The 19,329-nt window shown below is 40.4% G+C and overlaps 1 protein-coding gene across 1 annotated transcript in view; it reads right to left on the bottom strand.

The window, feature by feature from the left end:
* The window catches only part of LOC126482033 (dynein axonemal heavy chain 6-like), a 1,073,010-nt gene that overhangs the window by 206,845 nt on the left and 846,836 nt on the right, over nucleotides 1–19,329 (bottom strand). Inside the window, exons 114-115 of the mRNA XM_050106005.1 lie at nucleotides 14,116–14,223; nucleotides 13,950–14,032 (exon numbers count right to left, since the gene is read on the bottom strand). Of these exons, the coding sequence (XP_049961962.1) occupies nucleotides 13,950–14,032; nucleotides 14,116–14,223 (191 nt within the window). The remainder of the gene's footprint in view (nucleotides 1–13,949; nucleotides 14,033–14,115; nucleotides 14,224–19,329) is intronic.

Here is a 19,329-nt window from a genome sequence, read left to right as displayed (position 1 = left end):
AAACAGGAATTTTGAGACGAAAACTAGATAAGAAGATATTATGTGTTGCCATAGCAACCGAGCATAACAAGGTAAAAGAATCAATTCACGGAATTGGATTCTGGCTAAAAATTCAAACGGTGAAAATTAGTAAATGCAAAAAAGGGAAGACGTAAGAAAGTAATAACATTAAAAGAATGGAGATAAGAGATCAATGTATTAGACTAAGAAGAGATATGCTGAGAAGAATTTGACTGAGAAGATCTGGTGTAGGGACTATACAGCTCTTGCACATCGTGGGTAAGCAGATGCAGAAATCAGCATCTGATGCTGCTGGCACCAGTTGCTGTTCACCAGTGATTGTTACACATCCGCTCGCTGACGCAGCCTAAACTCTACACCGGGTAAGCATAAAACAGAACTGTATTGTTTTAGTACAAATGAGTAAGAACTGTTAAGTGAACAACATTACTGTACCATCAAGTCCCAAGTTGTTATCGGTGTTTCTTCAGTAATAATCTTCCAGTGTCTAATTCCCCCAAACTATTCTATCATCCCACACTTAGAGGTACTGGAAAAACCATACCAGTGAGAATTTGTGATTACGTCATCCAAAATCGCTCCTGGTAAGAGATTTTTTTTGTTCCAGTCAGTTAGATGTCCTGACTTTGCTCGGCTGCAGCATGAGGCGGAAATTTGTACACATGTCAGAGTTGAACTTTTTTTTTTTAATGATTACTATGTCTGAAACTAATAAGAATATGGATAACTTAGGACAAATGGAAAAAACTCAAGAACCAGCTATGGCTATGAGAGTCAGTAGAGAAATGCCGAACTGGTCTGAGTTAGTAAACCTAATCAAAGATCAAAATGCTAAATTAGATGCACAGAGTGCAGATTCAGCGGCTTTAAGAAAGGAACTAAATGATAAACTAGAAGCCCAGAGTTTACAATTAAATGAAACTTTAAATTCTAGATTAAATGCTAGAATGAAACTCTAAGGAAAGAAATAGGTTTGGTACATTATAGTTTAAATGCTCAAAATGAAGTTCTAAATGACCAGAGTGAAACCTTGAATAGTCAGGCAGCAAATATATGTTTACTAAAGACTGAATTCAACACACTAAATAGTAAAGTTGAAAAATTGAATTTAGATTTAAAGAAAGAATAAATGAGTTCTTTAAACCTTCATGTAAATCAACTATTCACTGACTTTAGTCAGAAACAGAATGATCAAAACCAAGATTTAGCAAAAAGGTTAGAATTTCATATTGAGGAAAAATGTAAAACAGTAGAAACTGAAATCAATGAAAAATTAGGATCATTTGAAAATTTATGTAATGTTAAGTTCAAAGCTGTAAAGCAGAGATTACATACTGTAATAGAGAGCGTTGATAAGCAAGAGAAGTTGATACCAATTACCCAATCACAAATTACAGGCGTGAATACACAAGTAGATACTGTGGAAAGAAATTTCAGAGAGAAACTAGTGAACTCCGACATTATAAATATAAATAGTTTGGAAGAACAGGTAGAAGAAATTACAGATTGGAAAGTCACTGAGAGAATAACATCCAGGAATACATCACCTATGGCTTCTTCCAAATTTACTGATCCCAGGAAGAGCATAGACGAACTCTGGAGAGAATTCAAACTTATCCAGGAACAAGTAGAAAAACTTCACCTAATGTTGTGTTAACTATGGAAGTGGTGACTGATTCGCAGTGGGGAGACTTTCAAAAGAAATTTAAAGAAAATACTAGTGTCACAACATACAAGAACAGTTAATACCAGATCCATGGGACCTGGGCAGAGTTGTATATCCCCCAGGGATGTTAACATTCTTAGTTAACAGGCGGAGTGATGACTATCAAGTCCCAAGTTGTTATCGGTGTTTCTTCAGTAATAATCTTCCTGTGCCAAACTCCCCCAAACTATTCTATCATCCCACACTTAGAGGTACTGGAAAAACCATACCGGTGAGAATTTGTGATTACGTCATCCAAAATTGCTCCTGGTAAGAGATTTTTTTGTTCCAGCCAGTTAGATGTCCTGACTTTGCTCGGCTGCAGCATGAGGCGGAAATTTGTACACATGTTGTCTTCGATCTCAGTCATTTGGCACAGCCTTGGGACAGGATATATTAGGTGCCTGGTCAATTCTTATCTCCCTCGGTCATGGGAATACTGTTCTCAGACTTTTTTGCTCTACACGAGGTTTCCGTACTCACTGAACCGGCCTTAGGACAACTGCATTATTCTTTGACAGATGTACCACCATACTCGGGCCAGAGTTCAGATTTATATTTCCTAATGCATGTTTGTCTTAATGAACAAAAGTGAATATTACATTAGCAGAACACATAATATTGGATGACTAATTAAATAATGATACTATAGCATATAATTTTCTACTTAGTACAAAATATTTTATACCTTTTATGAGATGTGATGTAGATGGGAGGGTTTGTACCAGTTTGAAAGGGATGGGTATTGTGGATAACAGCATGGTTTACGAGAATGCATAAATTATGACTAACACAAAACACACACCACACCTTTCAACAACCGTCGCGAACAAGTGTGACTGACTCTTCATCACTTGTCAATTCCATAGGGTTGCTAAGATTTCCTTTGCGGACCTCAAGGGTGAAGGTGGGAATGTCCATTATGTAGGAGACGATTTAACACCAAACCTCCTCCAGCAATCCTCCCAAGTACCTGCGAGGTAGGGATCCTGGGGAAGGGGGGTGGAAAGGGTTTCCTGTCTTTGGGGCTATCTTCTATCTCTTCCTCGATCTTAGCAATCATTTCTATTTATTTCCTTTCATACTTCTCATTTGAGGACCTATCTATTTTTTCCCTCTTTCCATATTCACATACTTCTATTGCAGAAGACCTACCTGCTTTCCACAGTTTCTATAACCACATCTTATTTTTTGATAAGGCTGAAGAATCAGACTACACAAACGCATACATACAAAAAGAGATGGATACACAAACAATGAGGTAACAGATTAGAAAGCTGTGAGAACTGCCAAGTGTTGTAGGGGGAAAGATATGTGTATATCAGGAAATATGCACACATCTTTTTTTTATTACGATGGTTCTACATTGCTTATATATATATATCTGCTTGTGTCTGTATATGTGTGGATGGATATGTGTGTGTGTGCGAGTGTATACCCGTCCTTTTTCCCCCAAGGTAAGTCTTTCCGCTCCCGGGATTGGAATGACTCCTTACCCTCTCCCTTAAAACCCACATCCTTTCGTCTTTCCCTCTCCTTCCCTCTTTCCTGATGAGGCAACAGTTTGTTGCGAAAGCTTGAATTTTGTGTGTATGTTTGTGTTTGTTTGTGTGTATGTCGACCTGCCAGCACTTTCATTTGGTAAGTCAAATCATCTTTGTTTTTAGATATTTATTTCCTACGTGGAATGTTTCCCTCTATTATAACCATATATATATATATATATATATATATATATATATATATATATATATATATATATATATATATATATAAAAAACAAAGATGATGTGACTTACCAAATGAAAACAGGTCGACAGACACACAAACGAACACAAACATACACACAAAATTCAAGCTTTCGCAACAAACTGTTGCCTCATCAGGAAAGAGGGAAGGAGAGGGGAAGATGAAAGGAAGTGGGTTTTAAGGGAGAGGGTAAGGAGTCATTCCAATCCCGGGAGCGGAAAGACTTACCTTAGGGGGAAAAAAGGACAGGTATACACTCGCACTCACGCACATATCCATCCACACATACAGACACTAGCAGACATATTTAAAAGACAAAGAGTTTGGGCAGAGATGTCAGTTGAGGCAGAAGTGTAGAGGCAAAGAAGTTGTTGAAAGACAGGTGAGGTATGAGTGGCGGCAACTTGAAATTAGCGGAGATTGAGGCCTGGCGGATGACGAGAAGAGAGGATATACTGAAGAGCAAGTTCTCATCTCCGGAGTTCGGATAGGTTGGTGTTGGTGGGAAGTATCCAGATAACCCGGACGGTGTAACACTGCCAAGATGTGCTGGCCTTGCACCAAGGCATGTTTAGCCACAGGGTGATCCTCAGTACCAACAAACACTGTCTGCCTGTGTCCATTCATGCGAATGGACAGTTTGTTGCTGGTCATTCCCACATAGAATGCATCACAGTGTAGGCAGGTCAGTTGGTAAATCACGTGGGTGCTTTCACACGTGGCTCTGCCTTTGATTGTGTACACTTTCCGGGTTACAGGACTGGAGTAGGTGGTGGTGGGAGGGTGCATGGGACAGGTTTTGCATCGGGGGCGGTTACAAGGATAGGAGCCAGAGGGTAGGGAAGGTGGTTTGGGGATTTCATAGGGCTGAACTAACAGGTTACGAAGGTTAGGTGGGCGGCGGAAAGACACTCTTGGCGGAGTGGGGAGGATGCATTCTATGTGGGAATGACCAGCAACAAACTGTCCATTCGCATGAATGGACACAGGCAGACAGTGTTTGTTGGTAATGAGGATCACCCTGTGGCTAAACATGCCTTGGTGCACAGCCAGCACATCTTGGCACAGTGTTACACCATCCGGGTTATCTGGATACTTCCCACCAACACCAACCTATCCGAACTCCGGAGATGGGAACTTGCCCTTCAGTATATCCTCTCATCTCGTCATCCGCCAGGCCTCAATCTCTGCTAATTTCAAGTTGCCGCCACTCATACCTCACCTGTCTTTCAACAACTTCTTTGCCTCTACACTTCTGCCTCAACTGACATCTCTGCCAAACTCTTTGTCTTTTAAATATGTCTGCTTGTGTCTGTATATGTGGATGGATATGTGCGTGAGTGCGAGTGTATACCTGTCCTTTTTTCCCCCTAAGGTAAGTCTTTCCGCTCCCGGGATTGGAATGACTCCTTACCCTCTCCCTTAAAACCCACTTCCTTTCGTCTTCCCCTCTCCTTCCCTCTTTCCTGATGAGGCAACAGTTTGTTGCAAAAGCTTGAATTTTGTGTGTATGTTTGTGTTTGTTTGTGTGTCTATTGACCTGCCAGCGCTTTCGTTCGGTAAGTCACCTCATCTTTGTTTTTATATATAATTTTTCCCACGTGGAATGTTTCCCTCTCTCTCTCTCTCTCTCTCTCTCTCTCTCTCTCTCTCTCTCTCTATATATATATATATATATATATATATATATATGACCTGTAAACTATATGAACTATGATGACTATATATCAAGCAAACATAAGAAGAAGGTATAAGTATGAAAGAGAACATAAGCCAAAGAATTGTAGGATAGAGGGACTCATATAGCCTAAGTAAACATATTATCTACTGAATAGAACATCCAGACATGATATCTATTACAGGTATAGAAGTTGATGAGCAGACTTTAGTGGGCATTTGATTAAGTAATTTAAAAAAATATTATAGTATACATATGACTTCCTCAGGGGACACCGCCTTAACGTAGCACTGTCTGTGCGGGCGAGGAGGTTTGCGTGCTCCGGATTCGGAGGACTATGCCGGCGGTAGCGTAGCTACCAGCAGGGTCACCCATGCCGGACAGGCCAAAGGGGAGAAGCCAGATAAAGTGTGTCCCACAGTGATCTATTGCTCCCCTTTCCTATCCCAAACCTGTCCTCACCATTTCCTGTCATTCCCTGGTATATGTACAAAAGGGCAGAAAGACCTCTATAGGCATGGAGAAGCCAATCTTTCTACGGGAGAAAACCCCGAAGAAAAATCCTGGTCCTCCAGATTGGGGGTTGGCGACAGGCTACCAACCGGTCCTGGAAAAAATAATCACCGGTACTAGCATCACAGAAGAGCTTTGGATAGGACTGATCTCTGTAAAACGACCTAAGCAAGAACAAGGACTACGGAAGGAAATACAACTAGGGACCTGGAATGTCAGAAGCCTATACCAACTGGGGCAGCAAAATGTGTAGTAAGGGAGGCAGATAAGTATCAAATTGATCTATTGGCCCTGCAAGAAACAAGGTGGACAGAAACCGGAGCTACAGAAATGGAAAACTATGTCATATTCCATGGAGCCTCAGAAACAAACCACTCACTAGGAACTGGTTTTGCAATGAAGAAATCACTCTGTACCACTCTCATAGATTTTAAATCAATCAACCCCAGAATCTCACTCCTAACCATAGACACGGGAAAACACAAGCTCACATATATAAATTGTCATGCCCCAACCGAAGAAAGCGATGACATAAAAAAAGATATTTTCTACGAGGAATTAGAAACGGTTTTAGACAATGTACCAAGTGAACATTACAAAATTATCCTTGGAGATTTTAATGTGAAAATAGGGAAAGAAGCAGCCTTCATGGGGACATCAGAAAGCACAGTTTACATGATGTGAGCAGTGATAACGGCACTAGGCTGGTTAGCTTTGCGACTGCAAAAGGCTTGTTTATAAGTAGTACTGATTTCGACAGGAAGAGAATATATAAAGGAACCTGGGTGTCTCCAGATGGGAAAACAGTGAACCAAATTGACCACCTAATTGTAGAGAAGAGAATAAAGAAGTGGATACAAAATGTTAGAACGGCAAGAGGTGCGGAATGTGGATCAGACCACTTCCTTGTCAGAGGAAGGATGAAAACAATATGGAGAGCCCGGAAGCACAAAAGAATGCAAAGAGTCACTCGATATGACCATGAGAGTCTGACTGAAGATAATATAAGAAGAACTTTCAAGATAGCACTAACAAACCGTTTTGAGGCTTTGAATGAAGAGGAAGGAGATACTGTGGTAGATCAGAACTGGAAGGTGATTGCAGAGACGATTAAAGAAACAGCCCAAGAAGTAATCCCAAAGCGAACTAGGGGAAAAAGAGTGTGGTTCAATGAAGAGCGTGAGGGAGCTGTCAGGGAGAGACAAGGGCCAAACTACTGTGGATACAAAGCAATATGCAAGAAGAAGAAAAATCGAAGTTTGAAGAAACACAATGGCAGACCCAAGCCACATTGAGGAAAGCAAAGAGAAAATATGTTAAAAGTATCATGGAGGAAGCTAAACAAGACTTTCAAGGAAATAGGTATAAAGAACTTTATAGAAAAGTGAAAAGTTTTAAAGGAGGGACATACCATCAACACAGATTCATAAAAGATGCCAATGGAAGAATTTTAACAGAAGATCAAAAAATTGGAAGAAGATGGATGGAATACTTCAGAGAATTACTAAACTCTGATGAACCAACCAAACTACTTGAGTTTGATGAACCAGTAACAGTAGACCCAGAATATCCTCCACCCACCATTGAAGAGGTAAGGAACCAGATTAAAAACCTTAAGAATGGTAAAAGTCCAGGTGAGGACGGTATTCCTGCTGAAATTCTCAAGGCTGGAGACGAAATCCTCTGTTTCAAAACCCACAAGCTAATCGAGCAAATTTGGGTAAAACATGAAATACCAGAGGAATGGAAGGTAGCTGTGATATGCCCCATATATAAAAAGAAAGACAAAACCGTATGTGACAACTACAGGGGCATAGCGCTACTCAACACCTGTTATAAGATCTTCTCCAACTGCCTATTAGAACGAATAAAACCTATAGCAACAGACGTAATTGGAGAATACCAAGTAGGTTTCCAGGCAGGGCGATCAACCACAGACCAGATTTTTGTCCTAAAACAGGTCTGTGAAAAAATGTACGAATACGGATGAGAGATACATCTCCTGTTTGTAGACTTCAAGAAGGCTTACGACAGCATACATAGACCTAGCCTGATTAGAACTATGACAGAGTTTGGTATACCAAAGAAGTTGGTCAAACTGGTAGAGGTATGCCTAAATGACACAAAACTTAAGGTTAAGGTAGGCAATCAAATGACAGAAAGTTCCAAGTTGTAACAGGATTACGCCAAGGAGATGGGCTATCACCTGTCCTCTTCAATCTGGCACTTGAGAAGGTAATGCGGGATTTCAACAAAGAAAACATCAAGGGCATTCAAATTGGTAATGAACACATTACATATCTGGCCTATGCAGACGAAATTGCACTATTAGCATGGACACAAGAAGATCTGAAGAGAAGTATCCAGACCTTGGAGTTATTGGCAGCTAGGATCGGTCTACAAATTAGCTCTGAAAAGACTGAGTATTTGACCATAGGAAGAAAGATCCAGAACTCTCAAGATTTAATTGTGAACAACACTAGGTATAAACATGTGAAAGAGTTCAAATACCTTGGATAATTTTTTACAGAAGTAACATCAACTGAAGCAGAGATAAAAGCATGACTACAGGTGGGAAACAGATACTATCACTCTCTAGACCCTATATTAAAATGTAGAAGTGTCTCACAACAACTAAAGCTACAGTTGTATAAGACATTGATAATGCCAGTAGTACTTTATGGTTCTCAAACCTGGAGCACTCGAAAACAAGACCTTAAGCAACTGCTAACATTTGAAAGGAAATTCCTCAGGAAAATATTTGGACCAGTCAGAGATCAGACTACTGGAGAATGGAGAAGACGCCATAACACTGAATTAGAAGAACTGTACAAGGAGCCTAACATCGTGGGAGTGATGAGAGCCAAAAGACTGCAATGGGCTGGACATGTTGTTAGAATGCAGGCAACAAGATGGTCCAAAATCACAATGGACTGGATCCCGTCAGGCAGCAGACCAGTGGGAAGACCTAGAAAGAGGTGGATCAATGGAGTGAGAGAAGACCTGTTGCAGCTGGGAGTCACGGAAAACTGGAGACAGATAGCAGAAGACAGAGACGGATGGAGAGCTCTAATTGTGGTGGCGCGCGGTCCTCTGGGCCTGATCGCATGAAAAAAAAAATAAATTAAAAAAATAGTATACATATGAACGTATACTAGGGTAATGAACTATGAGGCCTACTCAAGGCAGAATAAGGGGGCATACTGGACATTTACTGAATATAAAGGGCAAAGGTAGCTACATGGAAATAGGATGACCTGTGGTCTAAAAAATAGGGATGTTGTATAAAGGGGTGTACCTGCCAGAACGGAAAAAGGAAGTGCACTCATACGGTCAACCCACAAGTAAGGTATAGGTACTGATCCTAGCAGGAGGGGACAGTATCTTGACAAAAGTCACATGTTTTATAGGATTATTCTGGTAAGTTTGTATTCTATGTAACACTAGCATTATCACGTTTGAGGTAAGTTTATGGGTGTCAAGAGGGAACACTTTTATTTTGCCCAGAGTTTCTACAAACTACAGTCTATAAAAAATGAGACTATTACATACTAAAGAAATAGTACAAAGAATTAGAATAAAGAATAAAGTACTCAAGTGACATGAACACCTGAAGTTTGCGACTGGAGTTAAAGAAAGAATCCTCACAATTCCTAAGCAATTATAATGTGGAATGAAATTATAAATAAATGCTTATGTTCTAAAAAACAAGGTAGAGTTAGGAATCAGTAGAAAGACAAGAAGCGGAAGCTTGCTCTATAGAGTACAAAGATTTATGGGTGAAGAAAAAAAATGTATATAAACCCACATAATAGATGAATAATTTTAAAATGTGAATTGTTATTATGTAGGATATTAATGTGCATAGAGTTAGGAAACAGTAGAAAGACAAGAAGTGGAAGCTTGCTCTATAGAGTACAAAGATTTATGGGTGAAGGAAAAAAAAGTATATAAACCAACATAATAGATGAATACTTTTAAAATGTGAATTGTTATTATGTAGGATATTAATGTGCATAATGATTATGTATAAAATATCACATGCTCAATCTGAGGGGGGGATATAAAGTGTTTTGAGAATTTCCGCATAAATTCTAGAACCACTCAGCCTTCTACCATCTTGAACGAATGGTTCAAATGGCTCTGAGCACTATGGGACTTAAATTCTGAGGTCATCAGTCCCCTAGAACTTAGAGCTACTTAAACCTAACTAACCTAAGGACATCACACACATCCATGCCCCAGGCAGGATTCGAACCTGCGACCATAGAGGTCGCACGGTTCCAGACTGTAGTGCCTAGAACCGCTCGGCCACCCCCGGCTGTCTGTCTCAAACACACGATATTTTAAATATAAGTGAGAGAGAGAGAGTATTTATTGCACATCACCCGTCTGTGTGTGTAGGTTTGAAGTTTATCCTGAGACAACTATAGACGTGGCGGTCGAACAGCACCGACAAGTGTTTGCCGGTCGTGCCATGGAAGCCATAGTGAAAGAACAAGGGAAGCCATAGTGAAAGAACAAGGAGTGTTTGTGTATTCTGTGCTGTTTTATAACTTTGATGATTGTAGTGGGAGAAAAAAAAGAACAGTTGAGATATTGTTAATTAATGCTTGTTTTAGAGTGGGAAAAGATAAGACATGTATTCAGATTCAGAATGAGAATGGGCTTGGGTTTTAAGCCAACCTTTTCTTATTTGTATATGATATGAACTCTTTTTTTAACCTTTGGACATTGTGAAGCAAAAGAAACTGCATATGTCTGCTTATTTTTATAAGTAGAAAAAGTCTTGAGAAATTCTTGTTCCTAGCAGATATACTTCAGAGAAGAAGAGAAAATGAGGTTGCAGCAACAAGCTAACCAGCAAGGGAAGTCAGCTGACCATCTCAGGAACATCTCGGTGACTGCACCCCGTCCCTGCTTTGGCGCTGGCTACACCTCCTGATCAGCAGGCAGATGATGCCAGACGAAACCCTGTGGTTGGTGTGGTTATCAAAACAGCCTACAGATCTCCAGGTTCATCTCTTCCCCCATGCACTGGAATCCATCGTCTCGTGTCCACAGATGGCTGACCAGGTCTTTACACTCACACACTAGCGCCAACAGCAGCAGCTCATGCAACAGGTTGGCACTCCTGCTCCAGTAGCTCTCCTGGCTGTAGGAAGGGGCAGGCTGTGCTCCGTCCCCAGAATGCTATGCCACCTGGCACTCAGCATGCGCACTTCCTGCCTGCCCACCGAGCCACTGCATATTGTGCTTGCACCAACCACTCTGGTGTACAAACTCGAACACATAGAGGACGATCGTCCGCCATCTCTCTCAACGTACCCTCACTGTTGGTACCTACCGTATCTGGTGATGATGCAAGTCGAAGGCGCACTCATTTTCATCCATGCCACTCCCTACCACATACAAAGAACTCCGTCGGTTCCTGGGAATGATAAACTACTACCGTTGTCATTTGCCTGCAGCAGCCGCCATCCAGGCCACCACCACTAATGTCCTCACCAGCAAGCAAACTTCAGGGATGTGCTCCATTCCGTGGATGGAACCAATGCATGCAGCCTTCCATGCCCTGAAAGACTCTCTCGCATGAGCCATCACCCTCGCTCATCCAATCTCGGATGCTGAACTCTTCATCACCTCGAATGGCAGTGACTCCTTGGTAGGCACGGTCCTACAACAACACAACAGTGTTGTCATGTCACTTCAGTTCTTTTCAAAGAAACTATCATGCACCAACAAAAATAAATACTGTCTTATCCGCGAACTTTTAGCAGTTTATGAGGTGGTGAAACATTTCCGCCCTGACGTCAAGCGCCTACCTTTCCACATCCTGACTAACCTTACACCAGTAGTAGATGCCATACGCAACCCACCAACCCAACCCTCTCCACCCCCCCCCCCCCCCCCCCTGGCCAATTTTGGCATTTTGATTGCAGCTCTCAGTTCTCTATGACATCTGCCATATCAAACTGAGAACACTGTTGCAGATTTTCTTTCCCGCATTAGCACCATCTCAATGGTTGTTGATCTTTCCAACCTTGCGTCCATACAGAACCAGGACAAGGATACACAGAAACTTATCAACATCACCTCCACTTTGCTGTTTTCACCAAAGCAAAATTCGCCAGCGTCTGAGAGGAAGTCTGGTGTGACTCCTTAACTGGCACCTTCAGACTCCTCATCCCCACCCCCCTCCGCTGTTCAGTGTGGGTAACAACCAAAAATGTGGCAGATTTACCAATTCAGCTGCCCCACTATTGTGACCATCAACCAGGGCTGGCAGTTTGAATCAGCACTCTTCGCTGAACTCTGCCAGCTGTGTGGTATCAACAAATGTCACACAACTGCCTACCACCCCCCAAGCAAACAGACTGGTAGAACGGTGGCATTGAACTGACACTGTGGTGTCAGGGGATACAGGCCCTCCCATGGGTATTCTTCAGTCTACGGTCATCGTACTAACCGGATATTGAGGGCATCAGGAATGAGTTCATCTATGGTGAAAAGCCTGTCCTCCCTGGGGAGCTGTTATAACCTACCTTCCCCAACAATCCCACCCCTCTTCCCAACATCCTAAACTGAATCCAAATGCATTTTGCAAACATTCCCTGATTCCCCCCCCCCTCCATCTAGCCATACTGCCCCCGACTCCTGCGTGCCATCCGATCTCCTTTCATGCAAGTTCGTTTTTCTTCATGATGACTCTGTCCAGCTCCCACTTGTCCCACCATATTCAGGCCCATGAGGTCATAAACTGCACTGCTAACACAATGGACATCTGGGTTAAAGGTTCACCACTCACTGTTTCTCTCCACTGTGTGAAACCAGCAGACCTTGACCCAGTGCCTTTCATACACAACGATGTTATGCAGCCTCCCCGCACTGAGGACTTGTGCTCAAGCTATAACCCCTCAGAGCTGCCACTGCAGCCCTCACCAGAACATGTGTCTGCATCACCATCAATGCCATTCCTTGGGTTCTCGCCTTCTCACTCTACCTCCTCCCCCCTACCCCTTCTAGTGGTTCTGCAAACTGATGTCCCACCCGAAAGTGTGGAGGACGTCACCATCCTCATCGACAACAACCAGCTACAAGACAACTCGCTCTACCCAACCGAGGACCCAGTCTGTCAGTCGGTTGCTGGCTCCCGCCTGCTCCCAAGCAGGTCGACCACATGCTCCTCTGAGCTACGGTAACCCCCCTAGGGAGGGTTACAGTTCGAATGCTGCCAGCCCACACTGCTCCATCCTCATGTGCATGCTGATGCCTCACCGCCAACAGGAGTTCCACGCTGACCTCCTATCTTGGTCCCTGCCTCTGGAGAAGGATATCCCCATCACATCACTGCCATCTCCATCACCGCCGGACATGCTCCCCTTCCACTGTGCTAAAACCATGCTCCACACTGCCGGGGGTGGGGGCTGTGTGGCATCGACAAGTACGAACGATATATCTCGCCTGTTGCCAGTTCTTTGACTCTGTAACCGAATGGCCCACACCATCATGCTTGTTCAGTTCACTGTATGATTTGTTTGTAATATGGACATCTGTATGAAATATACCGATTCTTTCAGAAATGAATGTGTCTCTTTGGGATACAACCCAACAGAAATCCCAAAAATGTATCAGCATTTATTGCTTATATTTTTCTATAGTAAACAGCCACCATGTGTTTTGGCACTGCTGTATTTAAGAAGCAAGAACTAAATAAAGAGACTGCTCTAACTATCAACTCAGTGTGTGTGCTGCTTCATTGTTTGTGAGTGAAGTTCATGCTAGATTCAGCCACTAGAGACCACCAGGGCAACTAAGACAGTAGCAGTTGTGTGCGCAGCTTGCTGCCTACATCCCCTGTTGGAACTAATGTCTATATGGGCCGGAACACAAGGCTCTGCTTGCCATTTCTGTAATACTAATTGTATTGCACCTTGTCTTCCATGTGTCTGTAATGTTCAAGCAATAAATTACAGTGTTTTTGGGTTAGAAAAGAAACAATGACATTGTTGTATATGAAAGTAGCCACTGTGTGTTTTGTAGCTTCTATTTGCCGTAACTACTGTCATTTTTAGCACAATAGGTGTGCAGAATTTTTATATCTCTTTTTCATTTATTTTCTGTTGAAGGTAAATGGTAATTTACTGTTGCAAATATTAAACATTTTTGTAACCATCCATCCCATACCTCTGGCAAAACACAAAAGAAGATTTCTGGCCTTTAGTAACTAAATCTTAGGCTTTCTTGTACTTTTTGTGTTGGTTAACATTAGTTATTACTTACAGAACATGTAAACTGACTTGTGGACTTTCAATAAAACTTTGGCCTTGCTTTTCTCTCACAAAGGCAGTAATAGCAAAAACAAGCTGCAACAATAATATTCAGTATTAGTTGACTGCAAAGCAAAATTTACAAACACAAGTTTGAAAGCATGTATGCCAAAAATTACCTTTTCTTCTTTCAGTGCTTTTAGAAGCATTAGCTTCTCAAACATGCTAAGAGTTTGATCCCAGCTTTCGACAATGGGTGCTGCTGAATCATTGGTAAGATTTATTACCTGTAAATATTAAAAAAAATGGTAGTTGAAAGAAAAAGAGCACAAGCAGTAAAAACAAATAAAGATGTAAATGGTCTGCTTCAGTAACATGAACACTGGTGGATCATATACCATGTATCTGATGGCTCAATGTTGTCTGCAGCTACACTCATACAATAATGAATGTTCAGCAAAATTCACCACTGTGTAATTTCCTCATATGCCAGATCCTAGTGAAATAGGAAACAATTATCTTGCTATCCTTCCGCTGAATGAAGTCTCAAATCAATATATATATGAGCCAGAGATTTATTTCACCAAGAGTCACTAAAATTTTTCAATGTTTGTCTGTTCTTGGCTATATAAGCATGCATAATTGTCACTAGATTGTCCTTTGGATCATTTATGTTCCTGTATTTGTGTTTTTGTCTACACAGGCCTGCAGAATTACCACTAGATTGTCTTTTGGCTCATTTGTATTCCTGTCTTTGTCACAGAGCAGGCATATTGATTTAATAAACATGGAAAGAAATTGACTTTGGTCATTCCTCAGTTTTATGTGATGACTAAAATTAGTTTCTATAATTAATCCTGAAATTTTATTGGAGATTTACTGATCATGACCTAATGCAGATCAATAGGAAGAAGTTCCAAATGAAGCAACATTCCTGAGTTGATTGTAAAAGGAGAAACAGATTACATGTGATAACTGGTTACTGGATGTGAACAGCTGTCGTGAAATAAAGAAAAACAGACTTCCTAATAATAAGATGATATTAGTTTACAACCACCCTTAGCTATGGGCCCTGCTGAAGTGGGGTGGCTTGCATGCCTTAATGACAAAGATAGCCATACTGTAGACGCAATCATTACGCAGGGGTACCTGTGGAGAGGCCACACTAACCTCTGGCTCCTGAAGAAGAGCAGTAGCCTTATCAGTAGTTGCAGGGCCAACTGTCTGGATGGTGGTCTGATCCAGCCTTGCCACATTGCATGACATAGCCTTTTTGTGCTGATACTGCAGATGGTTGTGTCACTTACTGAGATGACATTCTCTTTGGTAAAATATTCTGGAGGCATTCCAAATTTGGATTTCCAGGTGAGGAATACTCAAGGTTAGAGAATATAAAAAGGAAAATGGATAGCTAGATGTTAGATATAATCAGAATTAGTGAATTGCAGTGGCAGGAAGAACAAAACTTCTGGTCAGGTGAGTACTAGTTTATCAACACAAAATGTAACATGGGTAATGCAACAGTAGGGCTAGTAATGAATAAGAAAACAGGAATCGGACTATCTACTATAAACAACTTTGTGAACACATTATCATAGCCAAGATACTCATGAAACTAAACCTACCACAGTAGTAAAAGTTTATATGTCATCTTACTCATCATTTCCTGAAAAGTCTGAAAATGTATGATACTGTAAATTAAATTATTCAGTTGGATGAGGGAGATGAAAATTTTTTATGGTGTGAGGCTGAGATTCATTAATAAGGAAATGAAGAGAAGGAAATATAGTAGGAAAACATAAACTGGGGAAAAGGAATGATAGAGGGAGACAGCTGGTAGAATTTTGCACAGAGCATAATTTAATCCTCACTAAGAAAGAAGGTTGTATACATGGAAGAGACCTAGGGATACTGATAGTTTCCAAGTACACTATATAACGCCAACACAGAGATTTTAAAACCACATTTATATCGGTATACTTCTGTTTATTCGGAAATGTGAGGGAGAAGATGCATAAATAGTTAAAAAACATGAATAATTGAAATATTTTCAAACATGTGTGGATGATGTCTACAGGATGGGTAGTAACAGCAACAGTCGACATCTGGGCATGTTCAGACACAGCTCAGTGCAGTCATTTTCCCCTACAGGTCTGTCATAGTGGCCGCTGGACCCTAGCAGGTGGCAACCTGCGCTGGCAGTCCCCATGTGTGCAGTGTGTGTGCTCTCTTTTTCTTCATTTTTTAGGTAAAAAAATAGGAAATAAAGGAGATGGGCCTGGATAAATTGGGGGAACCAGATGTTGAAAGTTCTGGAAGCACCATAAGGCAGGCAAAATTGGGACTGATTCAGAGGAAAGGAATACACTAGACGACATAAAAGGGTAGTTATGAGAGATGAAATAGGGGAGGAAGCAGGAGTGCCCATTGGTAAGGAGTCAAGATCTAGTAAAAATCCGTCGATATCAAATTTAATTGACAAAAGGGGAAAAATATAAAAATGCAGCAAGTGCAGCAGGCAAAGGAGAATACAAATGTATAAAGAATGAGAGAGACAGAATGTGCAAAATGGTCACGTAAGGATGGCTAGAGGACAAATGCAAGGCTGTAAGAGAATGTATAATTAGGGAAAAGAAAGAAGCTACCCATACAGGACTTTGAGGGTAAGAGATCTGATGGGAAGCAAAGAAGGGAAATCTGAAAGGTGGGAGGAATATAAATAGGGCCTAGATAAGGTAACTGAATGTAAATACAGTGTTATAGAAAAAGAAGAGGAAGTAGGTGAAGATGAGGGAGGAGATACAAAGTGGTGAGATGTGTCAAATGTAACAGTACACCGAAAGACCTAATTCAAAACAAGGCCCCTGGAATTGATAATACTTCAAAATTATTGAGATGCTTGGGAAAGTCAACCATGGAAAAAATTATTCCACAATGTGTGGAAGATAAACAAGACAGGCACAATACTCCCAGAAGAATGTAATAAGACTAACTCCAAAGAAGGCAGGTGCTGACAGGCATCAGAACTACGGAACCATCATATAAACAAATCATGGTCACAAAATATTGACATGAATTATTTACAGAGGTAGGGAAAAATAGGTAGACATCAACATCAGGGAACATCAGTTTGGGTTCTGGAGGAATTTAGAAACACACAAGGCAATACTGACCCTATGACTTATCCTAGAAGATAGACTGAAGAAAGGCAAACTTATGTTTATAGCATTTGTAGATCTAGAGAAAGCTTCCGACAATGGTGACTGGACTACAATCTTTGAATTTTTGAAGGTAACAGGTAAAAAAATACATGGAGAAAAACGTTATTTATAACTTGTACAGAAACCAGATGGCAGTTGTAGGAGTCAAGGGGGATTAATGTGAAGCAGTGGTTGAGAAGGAAGTGAGACAGGGCTGTAGCATAGCCTCAATGTTATTCAATCTGTGCACTGAGCAAGAAGTAAAAGAAACAAAAAAAAATTGGAGTAAGAATTAACGTTCAGGGAGAAAATATAAAAACTTTCAGGTTTACCGATGACATTGTAATTCTGTCAGAGACAGCAAAGGACTTGGAAGAGCAGCTGAATGGAATGGACAGTGTCTTGAAGGGAGGATATAAGTGAACATAAACAAAAGCAAAACAAGAATTATGGAATGTAGTCAAATTAAATAAGGCAAATCTGAGAAATATTAGGCAACGAAATGAGACACTGAAAGTAGTAAATGAGTTTTGCTATTTGGGCAGCAACATAACTGATAATGGCCAAAGCAGAGAGGATATAAAATGCAGACTGGTGAGGGATAGAAAAGCTATTCAGAGGAAGAGAAATTTGTTAATATCGGATATAGATTTAAATGTTAGGAAGTCTTTTCTGAAAGTATTTATATGGATTGTAGCCATGTATAGAAGTGAAACTTGGACAGTAATCAGTTTAGACAAGAAGGGAATAGAAGCTTTTGAAACATGGTGCTACAGAAGAATGCTGAAGATTAAAGGGATAGATCATGTATTTAATGAGGCGGTACTGAACGGAATTGAGGAGACAAGAAATTTGTAGTAAAAATTGACTAAAATAAAGGGTTGGTTGATATGACACAAAATTGTCAGTAACATTTTTCAAGGAAAAATAAAATTGTAAATATTAGAACTTTTTGAAATTGGCCTAGCCCTTCACAGCTGGAAGTAAACATCCTGACAAAATGAGCATCTTACACCAAAAAACAAGCAAATCTGCAGATTGTCTTTCTGCTAATTATTTTGCAACAGTAGCCTGTCAAAATTTATTTTCTAATTTTCCTGTTAACATAAATAGTATCCAGGATAGTCATAGTATTTTACTTAAATGCCTGCCATCAGTGAGAACTAATGTTGAACGGATGATACTACACAACTGTGGCTAGAGAGTTATAGAGCAATGAATCACCACAAAAGTCAATAAAGATGATGTCTTAGAATCTAAGCAAAATGTCTATTAGCAAAGAAAGGAGGTATGGGCTTGAATTTAAAGCACTGAGAATATTAGTCAAAGTTAGTAACATTTAAGCACAGTTTGGAAAAGAAGCCTCTTGGAAACATTAAGATGTCTGGAATGAAGCAGAATTTGTAAAGACTCATGGAATCATAATGAGCAGAATGAATGAAGCATCACACAGAGATTCAATGGAAACTAATTGAAAGGAAGGTTTAGCTGTCAGCAGTTACAAAAGAAACTGTTAATTGTTCACTTCTGACTGTGGTAATTTAAAATGAGGGGTAGCACAGGATTTTATTCTGCATCTCTTGTTTTTCTTATGAGTTGCCCTGTACATGGCAAGATAGTCAAAAAATTTTCTATGTGCAGATGAAACAAAGGTCACTGTATGAGGCAAAGGATGTAATGTAAGTGATATAGGAACTAGGGTAGATTATAACATCAGTCTATGGCTTATAGAAAACAAATTGACTCATAACTGGAACAAAGCACAATACAAATATTTTTCTCACATGAAACTCTTGTTGAAATGAAATTTTGTTATCATAAGGTGATCAGAGAGTGAAACTGAATGCTTTATATTCTTAAAAATGAAAGTAGAAGAATAACATTCAAGTTCTTGTACAAAACTAAATGCTACTACCTTTACATTACGATTATTTTACATTGCTAGTGACAATGACATGCCAAAGCTTGTTAATTTATATTCTTCCACTCTATTATAAATTCCACCTTGCCCTCATCCTCTGTTGTAACAATCTCTTCCTTTCAGAGAAATAATTATATCCATTGTTCTTAATTATTTGTTGGAGATAATCCTGTCTCTGTCTTCTTGCACAGTATATAGGATGATTCAGGAGGAATGTCACACAATTTGTGAGATAATTCTACATTGATTATCACAAAACAGGAGCAAATTGA

The sequence above is a fragment of the Schistocerca serialis genome, chromosome 5 (genome assembly GCF_023864345.2).
Source record: "Schistocerca serialis cubense isolate TAMUIC-IGC-003099 chromosome 5, iqSchSeri2.2, whole genome shotgun sequence".
Classification (NCBI taxonomy): domain Eukaryota; kingdom Metazoa; phylum Arthropoda; class Insecta; order Orthoptera; family Acrididae; genus Schistocerca; species Schistocerca serialis.
Note: the sequence above shows the minus strand (reverse complement) of the source record. Positions and strands in the feature narration are given on the sequence as shown.